Raw genomic sequence first — 21411 nt, 5'->3', positions numbered from 1 at the left:
AGCCCTGATGTGGCCCTCCCCAGCTGGCTGAATCTTGGCAACGTGGCTGCTGCTGCTGAGGCCAGCCAAGTGGGAGAGATGGAGGAGGACTGTGCCTGGTCGTACTGGCCTGGGCACACAGCAGGCACTCTGAACGGTAATTGCAAGAGCCAGCTGACCATGGGGCGTAGTCATACTCTGTCCTTCATACTGTCCCAGAAGGAAGCCAGTGCATCATTCCCATGTTAGTGGATGCTGATTAGATTTGCCAAAAGGGAAGACTCATCAATTGCCACTGTTGTCTTTCTTAATGTGAAATATTTCTGTGAGCACAAAGGAATTTTGAAAATGCTCATCCTCAATAAAGTTCAAAGACGGAGCCATGTTTGTGGTGGAATTTCAGTTCTGTAATAAGATTTGCAGTGTGACATGAATTTGACAGGTGCCCTTTTGTTTTTCTCTGTCCCTTCTCCCAGCCAAAAGTAGCTTGTCTTCTGCCTCCTAATTTGGCAAGTAACTCTTGGGTGCCATTTCTTCTTGAGGTGAGAGTTGTTCTTTGTTTAGAGAGAATTCAGGGAATTGCCTGTAACCCATGTCATGGGGGCTGGTGTCACACTGAGAACCAGGAGACGAGACTGGAGGAAGCTTGGTGACAGAGGATGATGCTAGTGTGTGTGTGTGTGTGTGTGTGTGAGAGAGAGAGAGAGAGAGAGAGAGAGAGAGAGAGAGAGAATGTTAGAAAAGAAAAAAGGCCGGCGCCGTGGCTTAACAGGCTAATCCTCTGCCTTGCGGCGCCGGCACACCAGGTTCTAGTCCTGGTCAGGGTGCCGGATTCTATCCCGGTTGCCCCTCTTCCAGGCCAGCTCTCTGCTATGGCCCGGGAAGGCAGTGGAGGATGGCCCAAGTGCTTGGGCCCTGCACCCGCATGGGAGACCAGGAGAAGCACCTGGCTCCTGGCTTCGGATCAGCGAGATGTGCCGGCCGCGGCGGCCATTGGAGGGTGAACCAACGGCAAAAAGGAAGACCTTTCTCTCTGTCTCTCTCTCTCTCACTATCCACTCTGCCTGTCAAGAAAAAAAAAAAAAAGTTAAAAAAAAAAAGAAAAGAAAAAAGGGTTCTGAGCTTCTGTGCAGTTATTCCCAAGGTAAAGTTGAAATTACCCTTCCTTGTTTTCAGGATACAAATATTATTCTTTTGTTGTTGTTGTTGTTAGTATGGGTCAAATATAGTTTACTTTCAGTGAGCAAATATGACACTATAATGTGATACTGAAATTTCTTGCTTCCACTCACAGCTGAAGTCCTTAAGAGGCCTGAATTTTGGGGCTGTTGGCGGTATAACAAAGGGTTGCCCACCAAACATGGCAGTAGCAGTGATTGTTTAGTTTGTGTTGATGTTCTAGTGGATTGTCATTGATATATGATCATGCTTTTCCGGTGCTCTACTGAAAATGCACATAGATAGTATTTGTATGTGTGTCAGATAAATTTGTGCTGTGAAGCACTTGAAGAACATGCTGTGAATCTCTCATTATGTTAAATTATTTTCTTAGTGCAGCATTATACTCATTATATACTCTACACATTTAGTTTTTGAATAGATTCTTGTCATGATAATTACATAATCATTTAGTACAGTAGAAACATCGTTATGGTCAAATACTAATTAGCTACTAACATGAAACAAAACAGAAATGAGTTCACAGCTTACTATAAAAAGTGATTGAATATGGTACAAAACCAAATGTATAGTTAAAATTATTATTTGCTGTAAGTGAATCATTTTTTTCTTCCCTTGGGAAGGAGTCAGTGTTCTGAATGCTTATTACCTAATTTACTGCTTGGGTGCACATTACATGGTCTTAACACGGCTGTCCGGACCAGCTCTGTGTGCTGGATTCTGTGAAAACATGCCGTCAGGCAATCTAGGCCTCGACTTGCCATGGGCTCCCAGCTGTGCTTCAGGTCTTCTGCAGAATGAGGGCGCTGACCTGTCTTCAGACTGTGGTTGTCTAGAGTTTCTCATATCCTAGCTCCATAAATGTCTGGGAGTTTGGTATCTGTGCTAAAGCACTCATTTCTGGGGTTCTGGTTTGACCATCTTTGGTGCAGGCAATGAATGACCTTCAACTCTCTTCCCCTGGGGTGCCTTAGCATTCAGTACTGCCCTGCTGGTAACAGTGACCGCTGGCAGTTGTGTCCACGTGGGTTTGAGATGGCAGAACAGTCAGCCCAGTAGATGTAAGCACTGATGCCTTACAGAGTGCAGATGAGTTGACAGATCCTTCAGGCCGGTCTGTTGAGCAGACTTCTCAAGGGAGCATCACCTCCCTGCTCCTGAGAATGGCCTCTGTGGTTACAGTGGGGTCTTAGCTAATACTGGGAAGTTTTAGTGCTCTTTGTAAAACATGCTTGTGCCTCCACGGCTTCATTTGTCCCTCTTTTTTTTTGGCAGGCAGATTTAGACAGAGAGACAGAGAGAAAGGTCTTCCGTTGGTTCACCCCCCAAATGGTTGCTGTGGCCGGGGCGCTGCGCCAATCCGAAACCAGGAGCCAGGTGCTTCCTCCTGGTCTCCCATGAGGGTGCAGGGCCCAAGCACTTGGGCCATCCTCCACTGCCTTCCCGGGCCACAGCAGAGAGCTGGACTGGAAGAGGAGCAACCGGGACAGAATCCAGCGCCCCAACCGGGACTAGAACCTGGGATGCTGGCGCCACAGGCGGAGGATTAGCCAAGTGAGCCATGGCACCGGCCATCTGTCCCTCTTTTTTGTATGCATGTGGAGCCCCAGTGAAGATGAACCATGCAAGTTAGGGCTTTTAACCTGATGTATACTGTGATAAGCCCAACAGGAATCAGAGACATTCTTGTGTTCAAGTTGTGACCTTTGACATTTCAGAATATTGTTTACACCGTAATGGAACTCTTTTTCCTGATAACAACTAGAAGTAGGATGTTCTACGTATTTCGTGCTGTATCCTCTCCCCCTGCTCCTTTGTTTTTTCCTGTTGTCTTTGCTTTAGTTTTGGTGACTGTAGGTATTCATACCATTTCTTCATGAGTGATTGGTAACACATTGACAGCAAAAATACATAGGGCACACACACAACATGAGAGAACAATGACAGGCTTTCTGATGCATGACAGTAAACACCTGCCAGCTTACTTCTTCCATTAGTAACTACTGTTGGGGGTGGGGGGAGCCCTAACTTGCATGGTTCATCTTCACTGGGGCTCCACATGCATACAAAAAAGAGGGACAGATGGCTGGTGCCGCGGCTCACTAGGCTAATCCTCCGCCTGTGACGCCATCATCCCGGGTTCTAGTCCCGGTTGGGGCGCCGGATTCTGTCCCGGTTGCTCCTCTTCCAGTCCAGCTCTTTGCTGTGGCCCAGGAGTGCAGTGGAGGATGGCCCAAGTGCTTGGGCCCTGCATCCGCATGGGAGACCAGGAGGAAGCACCTGGCTCCTGGCTTCGGATCTGGCGTGTTACCTGGCTCTCTGGTTCTCTGCTCTTGCAGTTACAGATTTGAATAGGAAAAAAAAATTCAGATCATGAAACTATTAGCTAGTAAACCAGTGAGTTTTATTATCCTCTTTGAAGTGTTCTTTGACTTATTTGAAGATAATATGATGCAGATGCCAAATAAAATCGCAAATCTTGCAAAGGCGTTCATGAAGTCTGTCATGGGATGATCTAGAATGTTTCCACTCCTAGGCAAAGCTAGGAAGCAGTGAGGGTTTGGCAGAGGTGTGCTGATGAGAAAATTAGGAATGTTGAGTGCTTTAAGTGAAAATTACTCGAATTTCAGAGAATTAGGGGAAGACTTCAGGAAAAAATGAGGAGGTCTTTCAATATTTTATACAAATATATTTATGTTTGAAAGCATCCTGCAAAAATTAAATGTTACATGAAGGATATCATAATGTGCTAATATAAAATATTGGAAAAATTCTGTCAGAAGTAGTTCCAAATATTGCCTAAACTCTTTCTAGTAGTTTGGATTTTTCTTTCTTGACCTTAGTCTTCAATGACTTTTTTTTTTTTTTTTTTGCCATTATTTATTATACAGTTTTGGCCCTGGGACAGGCACTTGGCTAGGACTTCCACATGCCCTGTCAAAGTACCTGAGTTCTCAGCTTTGCTTCTGATTCTAGCATCCTGCTATTGCAGACCTTGGGAGGCAGCAGGTGGTAGCTCAAGTAGTTGGGTCTCTCCAGCCATGGGTGGCCTGGATTGATTTCCCAGCTACGGCCTCTGCCCAGCCCTTTCCATTGCAGGCATCTTGGAAATGACTCATAGTTGGGGAACTTTCTCTCTCTTTTCCCCTCTCCCTCACCTCTCAAATTAAAAAAAAAAAGCAAAAAAGATTTTTTAGCCCCCATTGTAAGTAGATTCACTTCATGTAACTTGCTTTCCAAAACTGATTTCTTGAGAAATAGGGCCTCTGTATAAAATATATATGCGAGTTATATGATTTTCCATGTATGGCCATACAGGTTGCTCTGTTAGTTGCCTACAGTGAATGTCAAATTCTTAATTGTGATTAAGCACAAAGAAATTATGAATTTCTTATTCAGCAAGGTTAGGCAGGAATCAAGGTATTAGTTTATATAGAGATGATTCTTGTAGACATATGAATAAAACTATATTTGTGTAAGTCATTCTCTAGAATATGGAAAAATCTTTGTTACATATCTATTAACATCTTCCATTTGTGAACCATTTCAATCTATAGAAAGTGCTTTTGAGTCATTACTCTTTGTGTGGTGTTTGTTGTAAAGGAATTGTCTGTTTTCCCAAGGGTTCTACCACAGTGTCCCTTTAAATTCTCTGCATGTTGGCTTAAGACTGCCTACGAAGCATGTGAAAGAAGTAGAAATATTGTGAGATCCTGATAGTGAAGCTATTGTTTTTGCAGGCACCTTGTGGTCTATAATCCTTTAGAGCATGGCCGAAGCACGATGGTCTCCATCCATGTGAGTTCCCCCACGGTGCAGGTGCTGTCTTCTTCCGGAGAAACTTTGGAAGTCCAAGTCAGTGCCGTGTGGGATGCGGAAAGGACTGTTTCACAGACGGCCTATGAGGTATGTGGTGGTGATAGAACCTGAGGAGGCACTGTCAGAAGCATGGTTCATGTCTGCATTAGGGCCCCATGACAAGCTGACCCATTGTGCTACTGTGCCGGCCTGTGTGAAGTGGTGAAACTATAAATGCCAGCGCATTGAACTGGCCAGTTGAGTGACACTGACAGGAAATAGGAAGGTATTTCAAAAAGTTTGTGGGAAATAGAATTAAAAGATAAAATATTCAGATGTAAAAGAAATTCAAAATTCATGTATATGGGGGCCTTCAGACAATTCTTAAAAAGTGTCTATAATGAAAAAAATTATGCTTCAGTTTGAAAATTTTTGTGTACCAAAGTACAGCTTAGGTTTAGTTCCATTTTCCCAAGAACTTGTAGATCCTGTTTCTCAGAATATTAACATCTTTGTCAATAGGTATATGTTATTATTAGAATGCTAGTAAATATGTTTTGTGTCTTTGTAAATATATATATGTACATATAAACTTTATTCTAAAAAATGAAGTCATTACTTACAAATTTTTGCTTTTTTTTTTTTTTTTTTGACAGGCAGAGTGGACAGTGAGAGAGAGAGACAGAGAGAAAGGTCTTCCTTTTGCCGTTGGTTCACCCTCCAATGGCCGCCGCGGTAGCGCGCTGCGGCCGGCGCACCGTGCTGTTCCGATGGCAGGAGCCAGGTGCTTCTCCTGGTCTCCCATGGGGTGCAGGACCCAAGGACTTGGGCCATCCTCCACTGCACTCCCTAGCCACAGCAGAGAGCTGGCCTGGAAGAGGGGCAACCGGGACAGGATCGGTGCCCCGACCGGGACTAGAACCCGGTGTGCCGGCGCCGCAAGGCGGAGGATTTGCCTAGTGAGCCGCGGCGCCGGCCAAATTTTTGCTTTTTTAATCTAACTCAGTTTAATGATAATGCCTGGTGAAATCGAGATAAGTACCACCCTTAATAATTTGGGGTGGTTTCAGCTTTTCAAATTGAAAAGGTGATAGAATACGTCACGGACAAGAGACATTTCAAAATAATTAAGGTGCTTCTTTTCTGACATATAATTATGGAAAGTCGGGGATCAAGTAATTGATTTTGTGTGTATAAAAGCTTCTTAGCATAAGCAATATTAAACCAAATCACTAGAAAAGTCCAAGTTTTAGAGTGTGGAGTGCAGAGTATGGTGTACTTCTGGAGTCGTAGTCATCAACTGGGAACCCTAGAAGGGAATGGCTTCTGCTTGTCAAAAGCCATACTGACTGTTCTTACCTGTGCATTATTCTTTAGCTAGAAGGAAAATATGAGACTTCAGTCAGACTTCCCAGGAAGCACCCCTCTAGAGAAGGGACAGCTCCTGGAAGGCAGGGTCCTCTGTAGACCTGTGTGCATCCCCCAGGCCTTGCTCAGTGTCTGCTAAGCTTCATGCATTTGATGGTTGGCACTGGCTGAGCAAGTGTGTTTACTTGTACCATTTTCCAACATACTGAAATACACTGCATGGCATTTCTAGTAACTAGGAAAAACGATTACTTACAGTAAGCCCTTCCTTTCATGGAAGAAAACATCAGTGTGTTTGATAGGCCTACCAGCTTGAGGTTATTAGGTTGTGTGTATCACCTGAGATGTGGATCCTCTTCCCATTCAGCATCAAAACATTCGCAGGATAGCACTATTCCCTCTTTTTCAAAAACACGGTAGTTTGTTGATTTAACCAATAGTGTATATGCTTTGCCTTTCAGTGGATAAGATTGCTCTTTAATAAATTCTCTCCTCTCTCTTTTAAAGATTTCTTTTGTAGTACATATTCCACCACTGGGACTGAAAGTGTATAAGATTTTGGAATCAGGAAATTCAAATTCCCATTTAGCTGATTACACCCTGTATAATGGTGAAGCAAAAGATAATGGAATTTTCAGCATGAAGAATGCAATAGATGCCAAAGAAGCTATAACTATAGAGAACTCCTTTATTACACTTTGGTTTGATCATTCTGGGCTTATGAAGGTATGATTACTTTTTTAAGATTTATTTACTTGAAAGGCAGAGTGGCACAGAAAGGGGGAAAGACAGACAGACACACACACACACACACACACACACAAGAGGCTTCCATTCACTGGTTCACTTCTCAGATGGCCACAACTAGCTACAGCCAGGAGCCTGGAATACCTTCCAAGTCTCTCACATGAGTGACAGGGGCCCAAGCATTTGAACCATCAGCTGCTGCTTTCCCTGGCACATTAGCAAGAAGCTGGATCGGAAGCAAGGTAGCCAGAACTCAAACTGGTCCCCCAATACAGGATGCTGGCATTGTAAGCCGTTGCCTAACCTGCTACACCCTAGCGCTGACCCCCTGAAGGCACATCGTGGGTTGTTCTGAAATTCGTAGTCTTACCACTTTTGTTATTACGTGCAGATTACCGGTGCAAAGGGGAAAAAAGTCTTAAGTAGGGCTGGACCAAATCTTTTGGGGAAAAGGCTGGAACTGGATGTTCCCACAGTGGCCACTTGCTATTCACAGGTGTGTGTTGTCTGGGGCTGGTGCCAGACTTTGGGTAGTTCTGCTCTGTGGCTTGGTACTGCTCCATGAGTTAAAGGCAGAAGTTGTGACTGTTCAGAAATGTTTGTGGAAACTCTGAAAGCAATTTGACTGAATAAAATACCTGTTGAATCTAATAATAAGAAATATGAGAATGTATTTGGCATATAGTTTTAATTTTGATTTTGGATTTTAAATTTTAATTCACTTTTACTGTAGCTTACAAAAATACTGATCCATGCGTATTGGGACTAAAAAACAAATCTGTTCCCTCCACAGAACAGTTAAGAAGCACAGCTGTAGACAGCTTTGTTTATTGCTACTTGTTCTCAATGAAGTGTTCTGATTTTGTTCCTAGTGTGAAAGTTTTAAAACCTAAAGCTAAGTATAAAATTTTGGGTGTTCAAGAGCTATGAATATTAGCAGCTTAAATTAGCAGTTTTCAACCTAACCCGACGAATTTTTTTTAGTTGACATAGAACCAGATGCAAACTGTTAGTAGTGTGTTGCTGTAAAGTTATTTTTTCTTTATCTTTAGAAAATGGTAACCAAAGAAGATGGCAAACACCATGACATAACTCTGCAGTTTTCATGGTATGGAACTACAAATAAAAGAGACAAAAGTGGTGCCTACCTCTTCTTGCCTGATGGCAGTGCCAAGGTAGGTGGTGCTGATGCAGTGACAGTGGGATACTTACTCTGAGACTCCTGAGGGAAAAATATGTGTGTCTCCTTGTTTTACCATCTGTTCTCCTGTTAGGAGTAGGTCAGCTTTTGGCTGCAGTATTTTATTTACCCTTGTCAGCACTTACCAGTTTGTTGTTGAAAGTTAGATGAACCATTGATTTGCCAGAGTTGGAATTCAGTTAGGTTGCTCCATGGAAAGATGCCTGATAGTGTGTAGGCTTAGAGTGCTGTTGTACCCGTGTGCAGCACCACGTTTACACACAGAGGAGCTAGCCAGCTGGGGAAAATAGCCTGTCCATGGGACGTTGTCTCCTTGTTACCTTTCAAAACTAATTTTTCTGATCTTTCACTATAAGGATGGTATATGTAAACTCTATCACTTCTTGAAAATAAGAAAACTCTGAAGAAAACAAAATTTACCAACCAGTCCACAATCCCATGAAAAACTATTGCTAGCATTCTGATCTACAACTATTTTTATTGTCTTCTATTTTATGCATATCCAAATTCCCCCCATTGTCAAGTTTTGCCTTAATGCACATACATGATTATTTTTCATTTAAAATGATGCATATAACCTGATGGCATGTTTCATGAACACTTAATTTTAATACACACTATTTCAGAATTTTTTGATGTTGTATATGAACTTTCTCCCAATTCTTTACCACTGTAACATTGTAGTAAGCTTCTTTGTAGCATTCTTTCTATGTAATTCTGATCATTTCCTGAAAATGACCTTCAAAAAAGTTGTTTTTATAAGTAAATGAATCCTGTTAAGTCTTTTTGCTAAGTATTGCCCATCTTCCTCCTAGAGAGGTGTGTGAATGTTCACTCCCAGTAATTCTCTAATGTACTATTGAAAGTGCGGAGAATTAATAACAGTGTTAATTGTTAAATCAACAACAGGAGGTACTGTGCACTTACTCCCCGTGTATGACCGCTGTTCTTAATAAGTTGTACTATGAGAATTAACTCTAAAACTTGTTTTAAAACAGTACTTTATACTTTGTGTGTGTGGGTGCAAATTGTTGAAATCTTTACTTAGTATAGAGTTGGTCTTCTGTATATAAAGTTAATTAAAAATTAATCTTAATGAAGAATGCGATGGTAGAGGGAGTAGGAGGTGGGATGGGAGTAGGGGTGGGAGGGTGGGTACGGGGGAAGAACTGCTATATTCCTAAAGCTATTCCTGTGAAACTTCTATTTATTAAATAAAAGCTTTCTTAAAAAAAAAAAAGTTTTGCTTGTAAAAGTGGTTAACAGAAAAATGTTTTTCAGTAATACTATTTTGGTTATAGTGACTTTGATGTTTTTGTGCATTTTCTTTCATATGTTTGTGAATTTTTTATTTATGACTGTTGACTATGTTTCTATCAGTGTTCTTTGTGTTTTTAAGTACTTTTTATCCATGTTAAAATTAATCCTCATCTATGCATGTTCCACAATTTTCATTTGGTGTGTCATTCTTGTTAGTTATATTTCCTTTATTTATTTATTTATTTTAAGATTTTTATTTTTTTATTTGACAAGTATAGAGTTACAGACAGTGAGAGAGACAGAAAGGTCTTCCTTCCGTTGGTTCACTCCCCAAATGGCTGCCACAGCTGGAGCTACGCCAATCCGAAGCCAGGAGCCAGGTGCCTCCTCCTGGTCTCCCATGTGGATGCAGGGGCCCAAGCACTTGGGCCATCCTCCACTGCCTTCCCAGTCCACAGCAGAGAGCTGGAGTGGAAGAGGAGCAACCGGGGCTAGAACCCTGCGCCCATATGGGATGCCAGCGCCACAGGCGAAGGATTAACCTAGTACGCCATGGTGCTGGCCTCCTTTATTTATTTATTTATTTATTTTTTAAATTTTATTTATTTATTTGAGAGACACAGTTATAGACAGAAAGAGATGCCTTGCATCTGTTGGCCCACTCCCCAAATGGCCACAATAGCCAGGAGCCAGGAGCTTCTTCCAGGTTTCCCACGTGGGTGCACAGGCCCAAGCACAGCACTGGCTCCAATTATATTTCTTTTGTAAATGGCTTTTAATTTTTGTGAAGTTTTTTTCTTTGCTTTTGTATCTCTCTGGACTTTGCTCAACTCACAAACAGTTAAATATTCTCCTTATTTTATTAGGGACTTGTCTCCTAAAAAACTTACTTTTATCCTACGATTCTAACCAGAGTCAGTTGTTAGATATTTTAGAACATTGCATTGGCCACAGTTAGGACTCTTGTTTTTGTTTTTGTTTTTTTTCTTTTGGTTGTTTGTATTTTATAAAATCAATGATGGCTAAACTGCAGCTCCTAGCAGGTATCCCAACATGGCCTTGGATCTTCTATGTTTTCTCACTTACCAGCTTTTATCATTTCACAGGCAATTTGTATTGACTGACTGCCCTTATACTTTTGCTTTGGGAATGTTATGGATAAGTAATAGTTGATTTATTTAAAACTATTTCATCTCTGTGTAGCCCTAATGTCAGACAGATAGAGAGGATTCTTATATATTTACAACAAGAAAATAAAAGCATATGAAGCATATGCTTCAAAAACTCTGGAAAAATGGAATTCAGATAAGTTTGGATTTAGAAAAATTTTGAAATCCATGTATAGTTTTTTCATAACTAACATTTTCCATGATGTGTTTGAAGATCCTTCATTTGCATGAATTTCACAAATTTTTTGCACCGAAATTAATTTATCTTGTAATTCCAGTTTCCATGAGCCTTTTTGAAGCACCCTTGAACCATAAAAAGGCAGGATCTTAGAAATCACCATCCCAGGTTCTCATCTCTCTCCATGACCTGATAGCCATGCAGTAGTTAGGTAGAAGAACTCAGTAAACTATTAAGCATTTTATTAACTTCAGAATATTTTTCTCCAGCAGAGGGTTAAATTTGGAAGACTATTAGACCATTCTGAAATGTTTTTACTGCATAAGTAGTTCACATTGCAAGCCTAGCTCCTTACGCTATTGTTGAGCTAAGGTGTCTAATACTAGAAATATAGTTCTTTATAAATGCTTTAAATTTATCACCATATCTCATAAGTTATGTGCTCTATTCCCATATTTTCTGGAATTTAGATTCTAGCCAATGAAAACTAAACTGGTGGTTTCCATGTAGTTTTCTTGAGTCTGTAGTTGTGCATTACACTCAGCCAGTTGTTCCCAGTGGCATGTTTTATAGCTTAGTAAGTCTGATGAAACTGTCCTGATCGCTTCCCATTTGCTCTCAGGACGCGCCGTAGCCGTCCTTCCCACCTGCCCTGGTCCCTGAAGATTTGGTGGTCATAGTCATATTAAATGCGTGCCTGGAAAATGCCACTGCTCTAGAACACTGACTGTTTCTAATAAATGACTATGAACAATACAGAAGGATTCTAATTAGAAATTTTTATAGCCGGGAGAAGTGTTTATAGATCATCCTTGGCCAATCAAGTTGTAAACATTTTTATTTTCTATTTCAGCAATGATTTCAATAATAAAAAGCCTTATACTCAATCTTTATGACAAGCACACATTCCGATAACTTGGAAGGTTTGTTTTTCATTTAAAATTGCAGGTATCAGGTGGTACTTGTTTGCTATTCTGGAAGCTATCATAAACATTTCTTGGCAAAGTTTGGAAGCCAAAATATTTTTCTTAAAAATGTCATTTCCTCCTCAGCCTTATGTTTACGAAAAACCACCCTTTGTGACAGTGACACGTGGAAGGATGTATTCAGAAGTGTCTTGCTTTTTTGACCATGTTACCCATCGAGTCCGGCTCTACCACATACAGGGTAAGGAAACACAAATGCAGTTGTGAGACATGTATCCTCATTCTTGAATTCGTGCTTATGTCATTTTTAATAAATTAGAGGTTGGCTATTGAAGACGAGAACTGTCTAAACTTGGTAGTGGTAGCATGTTTGCAGTATGATCTACAGTATAATATTTACCCTTTGATAATTAAAAATGGTAAATCCTTTGATTCCTTACATAAGTTGTTCTGTCTTCTGTGTATCTTCTCATTCTTACTGTTTGTGTTATTCACAAGCTTATTAACTAGAAACTTTATTTCTAAAGTAGAGTATTTTTGATTGATTTTTAAAAATGGAGATTATGTCATGTAAATTTTAGTTAGAAGACAGCAAACTAGCAGTGAAACACACACACACACACACACAAACAGCCTACCTCACTGAATTATAGAATGTATTACACATTTTCACTGGAATATAAAAGGAAAAATGTCCTTAATTAGTATTTGTGTATAGCTCTTTATCTGGTAAAGAATAAAGTCAGGCAATTGTTTATTGCTTTTATGAGCAGCAGCATTATTAACCAAAGTTATGGGAAATAGGCTTTTGATCCTCTTAGGAACTTAACCCTGGGCACTGGAGCTAGTCCTTACATGGGCTCTGTGTGGAACTGAGGTTCACAAACACACTTGCCCAGTTATGTGGGATGATTCTGAATCTACTGTTTCTTAGAACAGTGTGCTTATCCAACCCAAGTTTATTCTGAGTAACCAGGACATTCACTGTGCTCTCATACAGACAATTGTATTTTTTTTTTTAAGATTTATTTATTTATTTGAAAGTCAGAATTAGAGAGAAGGAGAGAGAGAGAAGTCTTCCATCTTTGGTTTACTCTCCAACTGGCCACAAGGGCCAGAGCTGCACCAATCCGAAGCCAGGAGCCAGGAGCTTCCTCTAGGTCTCCCGTGCAGGCACAGGGGCTCAAGGACCTGGGCCATCTTCCACCGCCCACCCAGGCCACAGCAGAGAGGTGGATTGGAAGTGGGGCAGCTGGGACTCAAACTGGCGCCTATATGGGATACTGGCACTGTAGGCGGTGGCCTTACCCGCTACGCCATAGTGCCATCCCCCAGACAATTGTATTTTAATGGCAAAGTTATTTGTTGAGTGTGACACAGTATACTTTTTGGCACAGACTCATATCATTAGGCCTGGTGCTTTCCCTCAGTTGTGTTAGGCCGATCGTGCCCCAGGGTAAATGCCAAAACAACTAATCCTACAATTCCAGTCTCAATCACATATGTTTGCTTCATTGCCTCTGCTGTGACTTCATCCTGCCTGTCAGTGGCACCACATCTGCTGAGCATTCACTGGGTTTTGCAGGGCCGGAGAGCTGTTTATGTAAAGCAGGTGGGTTGCCTCTGCTGCTGGTGGCCATCCCTCAGGTCACTCTCATATGTGAGTGGTTGGTTTGGAAGTGAATAGCCTCTGGGCTGCCTGTGTACTTACCCAGCAAGCTGCTTTCACCGGGACTGAGTGCTTGTCCTTTTGCCTCTGCCTCTCCTTTGTCCCCACATCTCCCTCTCCTCACCGTGTCAACTAATAATCTTTCTTTTTCTAACATTTATTTTATCTATTTGAGAGGCAGAGTTAGAGAGAAAGAGAGATCTTCTATCACTCCCCAAATGGCTGCAACAACCAGGCAGAGCCAGGCCAAAGCCAGGAGCCTGGAACTCCATCCAGATCACCTACATGGGTGCAGGGGCCCATCTTCTGCTGCTCTTCTAGGTGCATTAGCAGAGAGCTGGATCAGAAGTGGAGCGGCTGGTACTGGTATCTGCACTTATGTGGGATGTTGGTATCACAGGTGGTAGCTTAACGTGCTGCACCACAGTGCCCTCCACAACCTAGCCTTTAGTGTGGGAGCAAGAGCCTTTGAGATTGACTAGCTGCTGGCCTTCCAAAGTGGCAGTGCTTGTCTCTCTGTTGCCTTTGGCATTTCTCTAACTCTCAGTGTGATCCACATCTATTTTCTCTTCCTATGCATTTCTTTTCTAACTTCTCTTCTCTGCCTTGATGTTCTCATGCAGAGGCTGAGTAGGCATTTTGCCTGTCACGCAGGTGCGTCTTTTATCACCAAACTACCAGTCTTGGCCCTTCTAGCATCCCTACCAGTTTTCACAGTATTCAAGGCCTGCAATTCATTGCTATAGAAATGTCTTAAAACACCAAAACATAATATTGTGCCAGTGCTTGAAGTCTCTAGAAATCTGATCTCTCAGTAATGGAAGTATTTTTAAAATGAAATTTAATTAGTGAAGAGACAGATTTTTCTGAATAGGACCCTCAGAGTGTGACCATAATAATAAAAAACTAAATATCTAGACCTCAGAGTGCTTTGGATTTCTCTGTGGGGAGAGTAGACTTAATGTTGAAGTTTTTCCACCCTAATATTTTTTTAGAGCTTGAAAGCAGAAAGCTTTAGAAGTTTGTGGGAAATGATAGGTCACTAAATTAAGTGAAATGCAAGCTTAACTTAGAGTGCTTCTCTGGAAGAGTTACTGTATTGCCTGGATTGAACTGGAAGCCAACACATATAAACCTGAAGCACACATGAATCTGTTTTCTCTTTAGTCTAGATACTTTTTTTTCCAGCTTGGAAGTGCTTGTTGGAGGATGGAAATGCTAGCATCCTCTAACAGACTTTCTTCCAAACTCTGAACCGTCCCATGCTTGTACTTGTACTTAATCCCCTTTCAGCATAGCCCCCTCCTGAAGAATGCCATCCTAACTGTGGAGACCCAAGGTTTTTTTCAGTGATCTCTGTGACCACCTCCCTCTGTCATTTTCTTTGACACACCATTGCATGAAGACTCAGGTTGCATGGCTCCTGGCACATGGGATTTGTAGGGAAATCCCCAGTCAGATCTTTAGGGTGCTCAGCTCCAGTCATTCAAATTCCCTAGAAGGGTAATCAGTCATCAGGGGTTTGGTTGTGTAGTGCCAGGGCATCTGTACTAAGAAATAGTTGAGAGCTCTTTAACATTTTAAGCTTCAGCTTCCTGAAAACTAGGCAATGAGGTGACAGATCAAAATGCATAGAAAAAAATGTGGTTTTTTTATCTTAGGTGCAAAGAAAATTTCAGCCACTTCCCTGCTTTTGTAGATTCACTTGTAGTGAGTGTTTCTTAAAAATGATAAAAATGTTCTTGAATATAGCTTACTATTTTTGCATATATATGCTGATTTCTTTTGTAAATTGACCTGAAGCAGTTAGTGGATGAGCATTTCTGAGTAGAGCCTGTTTGTTGTTAGTATCAATTTTCTGATACAGAAAGATGTGGAGGCTGGTAGAGGGAGACCATTACTGTTTAATGATTATATAATATAATCATAGTACATTTAATGTGGTCTATGAATTAATTGTATAAAAAATTATCTCTCAAAACAAAATGAGTGAATAATAGATTGTCTTTTGAATATTTATATTAACATTTTCAAATTCAGTGTTTTGAAATATTTTTTCAAAAATGTAAAACATTGCAAACCTGATGTGCTTATAGCCCTCAATATCTATTTTAGTTGCTCTTTGACCCTTTTCTCCCTAAAGTAACTATTGCCCAAATTAAGCTTCTGGAGAAAACAAAATCGAGAACGAATACCCATCAGCAGTTCCATAATTAGACACGTTGTTTGGTAATTACTGGTTTTGTAAGAACTGAGTTGAGAGGCATCAGTTCAATCCTACTTTTTGTTTGAGTTTGTTTTTCACCTTGGTTTCTGTATCTATGTCTTCTCCATATTCTGGAAATGATTAGAACTGCAGTTGAAAAGCTCTCTCTCTGTTACATCAGTTGAGCTATTAAAGGAAAAATACTGTGTTTTTCTTTTCATTATCATTCAGGCATCATTCAAAAGGTTTCCAGAAATATTAAATTAGAGGAAATACGCTCACTAGCTTTGAAAGCTCTACAACATCAGAGCAATCTCAGAGATTTCTAATAAAATACAATTCTTTGTCTTATGTCAGGTTAAATAAGAAATCCATTTTATAGCACTTAGAATTTAATGAAATGCCCTTTTGGAACTATTTTATGATTTCTTAAAGATAGTTTGCAGAAAATAGCATTTTCTCTAGGGGGTTAGTTGTGGGGTGAGAGCTAATTTTTCTTGTAACATAATCATCTTTCATTAGATTGAGACATTGCAAAACCGGCTGCTTTAACACTTTTCATTAACCTTGGATTAGAAGATTGAACATGATAGAAGCATGAGCCCTATACACACTTGTGTTAGATTTGATACTGCACCTTCACAGAAAGTATATGTGTTGGAGTCACACAGTGATGGGTAAATGCCATCGCTAGCTGTGACTTCATTTGTCTTCAGAAATGTAATTATCGGACTTCCATGCCTTAGTTTTCTGACATCAATAGCCACTTTGAAGAATTAAGTTGCTAGGGTTATTGACTTGTCTTATACATTTTCACTGGTACAAGGTTCAGATCCCAGATCCGCTGTAATAGGTCCTGTACCTTCAAGTGCTTCCCCCTCAGGATTGTGTTCTCCTGGGTCGATGTTTGTGAGTGAGTGTGTGTGTAGACCATGTTTCAACCCTTCGGAGAAATACCTTAAATGCAATGCTTTTGCCTTACTTTCTATTTTCCACTGACATATTATAAAAGTGCTGTATGTAATGGATCTTGCTAAAAGAAAGCAAGTAGCCTGGAGGTAAAGTGTAATGAACTGCCATCAAAAAGTATGGGAGGCAAGATTTTCCTCTGACTGAAGTGACTGAATAATTTCCTTGCATGGACATATTTAGGAATCAAAGAGAAAGTTGCTTAGTTTTTCTTTGAGCAGTTTTGAGTAGATAAACCTAAATGGATTTATTACATGACCACTGACTTTTAAGAGGGTCCAAATGAGCTTCATCTAGTTGAACATGTAAAGGCATCACACTGGGAATTAGAAATCCAAATTGGTACTTTTACCTTTAAGCAAACTAGAGTGACCTTGAGTTTGTCCTTTAATTTCTTTGGGACTGGATTTCTTAATCTGTAAAAAGACTGGATGATCAGTTGGTTATAACCATCAAAGAGTCATCGCAAAGCCTAGCAGCACATCAGGTCTCTTGTACTTGACTCAACTTCTAGATTCCTCTCCTGAGGACACTTGAATCTGGGGCTTCCTTCCCTGGGTTCTGCCTCACTCGTCAACAAGGTCTCAGAGCTTCACTGAAGTTGTTTTCATTTCTGTAAAAAGATTCATGAGGATTTTTAAATGGTTTGCAATCAATCTCATTTTTTTCTTCAGGACTACGTTCCCTTTTAGTTTGATTTAAGAGTAAAAAGCATTAAGTAAGTTATAGCTAGGCAGACTTAGGTAATTAAAACATTTCTGGAATATCATAATATGCAATTGACTGCTAAGGATTTTTTTTTCCTTGTTAATTGGAACTTTTAAAAACTGAAATAAGTTGCTCTGTGTGGAACCTGATTATTCCCTACAGGCATTACAGAGGCTATTTTAAGGGACAATCAGTGCATTCTTGATACACAGCTTTAGATCTCAGAGGTTATCTTGGGGACTGTTTGACAGCACTTGCGACGTTGAAGGCACAGCTCCTTGGGGGGGGGGGGGGGGATCATCCCCTACAAATGTGTGTGAATGCAGATGAAGGGCACCGAGATGGGGAGGTGGGGAACCTGGAGAAAATCCAATGGCTCAGAGTTCACACTCCGCAGGTAGCTTGTCTGCATTTCATTCCCAACCCCAGACCCAGCTCCACTGTTTACTGGTCTGACTTGTTGCAGGCTACAACTTATGTGGCCCTGCGGTCTTCATCCTGAAGTCGTGCCAGTTCTAGAGTCGCCTTCCAGGGATGTTGGGACTCCAGTGACTGAGGTAATATAATGAAGCCTAGCATACAGGGTCAGGTCTGCCTTAAGAGGAGGAGCGCATGAGATGTAAGAGGAGGAGTGTGTGAGTTAGATATAAGTGTCGTAAAAGAAAGAAAGAAGCATTGAAGTTTGGAGGAATTAGGGACTGTTCTGTAAAGGAAGTGTGTTGTCGAAGTGCAGGGTCTTGAACAAATGTCAGCTGAGTGGGCAGAAAGGAGGAAGAAAAGTATATCCAGCAGCATGAAGTGGTTTTGGTTAGAGCAGACGCGCTGGTCCCTGGAAGAATGTGCAGGGCTCTGTGTGTCCCTTTGTAATTTTAAGTTAATATCTTTTACATTATACATGTAAGTGACGGCAAAAGATGTTATTTTTGGCATAATGTCAATAGTGACATTTAAAAATAAGCATATCCATGGGTAGCAAATCGATTCCAAATCATGCATGCATTTTAAAACTGTCAGACATTTTAACAGTCAGACATTTCTTGGCATTGTTGTCTTCTTGTACTCACACTTCCATTCTGCCTCTCTCCTTGCCACAGAATTGCATCTTGATGTAATGTTTCTATGCTTGAGAGTCTTGTTTAAATCTTCACTACTTTTCTGAAACAAAAATCAGTTGGGTGCTGATGTGTGAGTGAAAGGCAAAAGTTCGTGGAAAATGGAATTAAAGTTTATTTTAGTACAATATTTTTCATAATACACATTTTCCACAAACTTTTTGAGGATCCCTCTTATGCATGGATTTAAAAATTTTTGCATCGAAATATGTCGTTTAATTCCATTTCCACTAATTTTTGATTTCTCCTTGTATAAAGTTCTATCATCCTAAGCCTGTAATCATTAAATTTCTTCTCAATGAGTTATAAATATCTTAGTAATAATATAAAATTGGTTAGAACACCATAAACGTTACCATTTTGGTAATTTTTTATAAATTTAGTGCAAATAACAGCTAATATATCTATTGGTAAACATTAGTTCTTGTTAGAATGAGAAATGTTTCGGCATTACTTCTGTTCTTTTATCTTTTATTTCATAAATGTGAATTTACAAAGTGCAACTTTTGTATTGTTGTGGCTCCCCCCCCCCCACCTCCCTCCCTCCCGTGGCCCTCCTCTCTCCCTCTCCCTCTCCCATCCCGCCCTTTATCGAGTTTCATTTTCAATTACCTTCATATACTGAAGATCAACTTGGTATATACTAAGCAAGGGTTTCAACAGGCTGCACTCACACAACCGCACAAGATATAGGGTACTGTTCGACTAGTAGTGTTTTTACATTTCATAGTAAAACACATTAAGGACAGAGATCCTACGTGGGGAGCATGTACCCAGTGACTCCCGTTGTTGATTTAACAATTGGCACTCTTATTTATGATGTCAGTAATCACCCACTTCTATTCTTAGTTTTTGCTTTTGTAAATGTCAACGCAAAGGAATAACGTTCACATAAATAACTGGCTGTTAATATAAGGAGTTTTGTTATAGAAATTACTTTCAACACTTTCAACTCCTTATGAGTTAGGTGCTCCCAGCTCACTATTATCTTCTTAATAGTCAGAAAGCAAACAACTGGAAATCACGGGTTTTGCAAGAGTATTTGTTGTTTGGTCATTGACCTCCCATCAGACACCAGTACTTTAAATTGTCTTTGTTTAGAGCTAAGGGTGGATGAGAGCTCAGGCACTGTTGCTGTTTTGGGTCATGTGCCTGTACATGCGTGGGTGTGTGTGTGTGTGTGTAATTAGAGACATGAAGTAGTGAAAGAGTGATAGAAAAGGAATAATTAGACACATTCTCATGGCTGATCTGCTTCAGGCCTGAAGACACCTTGCAAAACAGGGTGTTTAGGAGAACAGGAAGTATATATCAGGGTGACAGTGCAGTTGAGGGTGTGTTAGACAGTATGACTATCGCTGAATTCTCTCCCCTGTCCCACGCCAGCCCGACGTTGAATCATGGAGAAGGTACCAAGGAAACTCCAGGGTTGTAAGCTAATGTTCACCTGCCAAGAGAGTGCCGTAGTTAGACTTTGTTTATGGTAATTATCAACTCTGAGGTTGAAACTGCTGATGTAGGTGTCATGTTCCCTCCAAAATAGAGCTTCCAAGAAATACCTGTTTGTTTCATAAAACCAATGTTTATTTTTTAAAAACGTCAGACTGCTTTCCAGTATCGTTGTGGATTTTTTAGCTATTAAGCTTCTTTTAAGTATACCATTCTTAATTGGCCTAAGTTTTATCCAAAATTTGTAATTTATATCATCATAAGACTGTACCTTTCCTATTATACATTTGGTTTTTTTTTTTGACATTGTAAGAGTTCATTGAAATCAGAAGTGTAAAACATGCAAACTACTATCCAACTCATATTATGATCAATAATAATAGCAGTCATTTAGTGTTTAGTGAATAGAACAAAATATTGTTTCATCATTTTTTTTTAAATTTGAGAATTGGAATGAAATTTACTATAGTTTATTTTCATGAATGCAGATGTTAAAAAGAAATAATTAACATGAATCTTTCCAGACCCAGAAATCAATAGGACCTCATGATAAATTAGGTCTCTTTTTTTTTTTTTTGAAGTTTTTTTATTTATTTGAAAGAGTTACAGAGAGAGAGAAAGGAGAGATCTTCCATCCGCTGCTTCATTCCACAAATGCTGCGTTATCAGAGCTGGCTACTCAGTCAGGGAGGCTCTGAGGGGAACTGCATCATTTCAAAAGTGACTCAGATCCCACCAGCCTCAAGCCTCCTGTTGGTGACCTACATGGTTTCATTTCTTCCTGACATCTTCAGTTCTTCCTTGAAAAAATGCCTAATCTTATTTTTTAAACAATAATTCCACATATTACAAATGGAAGGTAAAGTCTGCTGGAATCTGCATCTGTCTCCATCCACTCCTTGGGACAGGTAATAAAGACCCAGCACAAACACAAGGCGCTCTGCCTGTAGAGCCGGATAGCATTGTGTTTGTGTCTGTTTTCAGCATTTCTCAAATGGTGCAAGTGCTACAGTAAGCTCATCCACTCTTCCTGTGCCAGGACAGATAGCCACCTCATTCTTTTTGTTTGCTATACAGCATGATTGTTTCTGGCTTTATTGATCTATTTCCCTGGTGATAGACGTCTAGTGTCTTTCCCATGCTCCCTCTTAAGCACTGGTGTACATTGAGTATGCTCCCCATCACTCTCCTGTGCATCAGGTGCAGCAAGCACGTATCATTAATGTTTATTATTTCCTGTGTAGTGTTCTCTTGGTTTCTAAAGTGAATGTGTTGTTTTTAATTCAGTCAATGAATTAATTAATTTGAAAAGCAGAATGACAGAAAAGAGAGGAGAGAGGGAGTGAGAGAGAGAGGCATTCCATTCACTGTTTCACTTCCCAAATGCCCACAACAGCCAAGGCTGGGCTAGGCCAAAGCCAGTAGCCTGGAACTCTGTTCAGTTCTCACATGTGGGTGGCAGGAACCCACATCCTTGGGCCATCGTCTCCTGC

At 40.5% G+C, this 21411-nt stretch overlaps 1 protein-coding gene across 1 annotated transcript in view; it reads left to right on the top strand.

The window, feature by feature from the left end:
- MAN2A1 (mannosidase alpha class 2A member 1) overlaps positions 1–21411 on the top strand; it is a 177808-nt gene that overhangs the window by 116331 nt on the left and 40066 nt on the right. The window contains exons 13-16 of the mRNA XM_062212295.1: positions 4899–5064; positions 6832–7050; positions 8124–8246; positions 11932–12046. Of these exons, the coding sequence (XP_062068279.1) occupies positions 4899–5064; positions 6832–7050; positions 8124–8246; positions 11932–12046 (623 nt within the window). The remainder of the gene's footprint in view (positions 1–4898; positions 5065–6831; positions 7051–8123; positions 8247–11931; positions 12047–21411) is intronic.

The sequence above is a fragment of the Lepus europaeus genome, chromosome 15, assembly GCF_033115175.1.
Source record: "Lepus europaeus isolate LE1 chromosome 15, mLepTim1.pri, whole genome shotgun sequence".
Classification (NCBI taxonomy): Eukaryota; Metazoa; Chordata; class Mammalia; order Lagomorpha; family Leporidae; genus Lepus; species Lepus europaeus.
The sequence above is the reverse complement of the archived record's forward strand: the minus strand, read 5'-3'. Positions and strand labels throughout refer to the sequence as shown.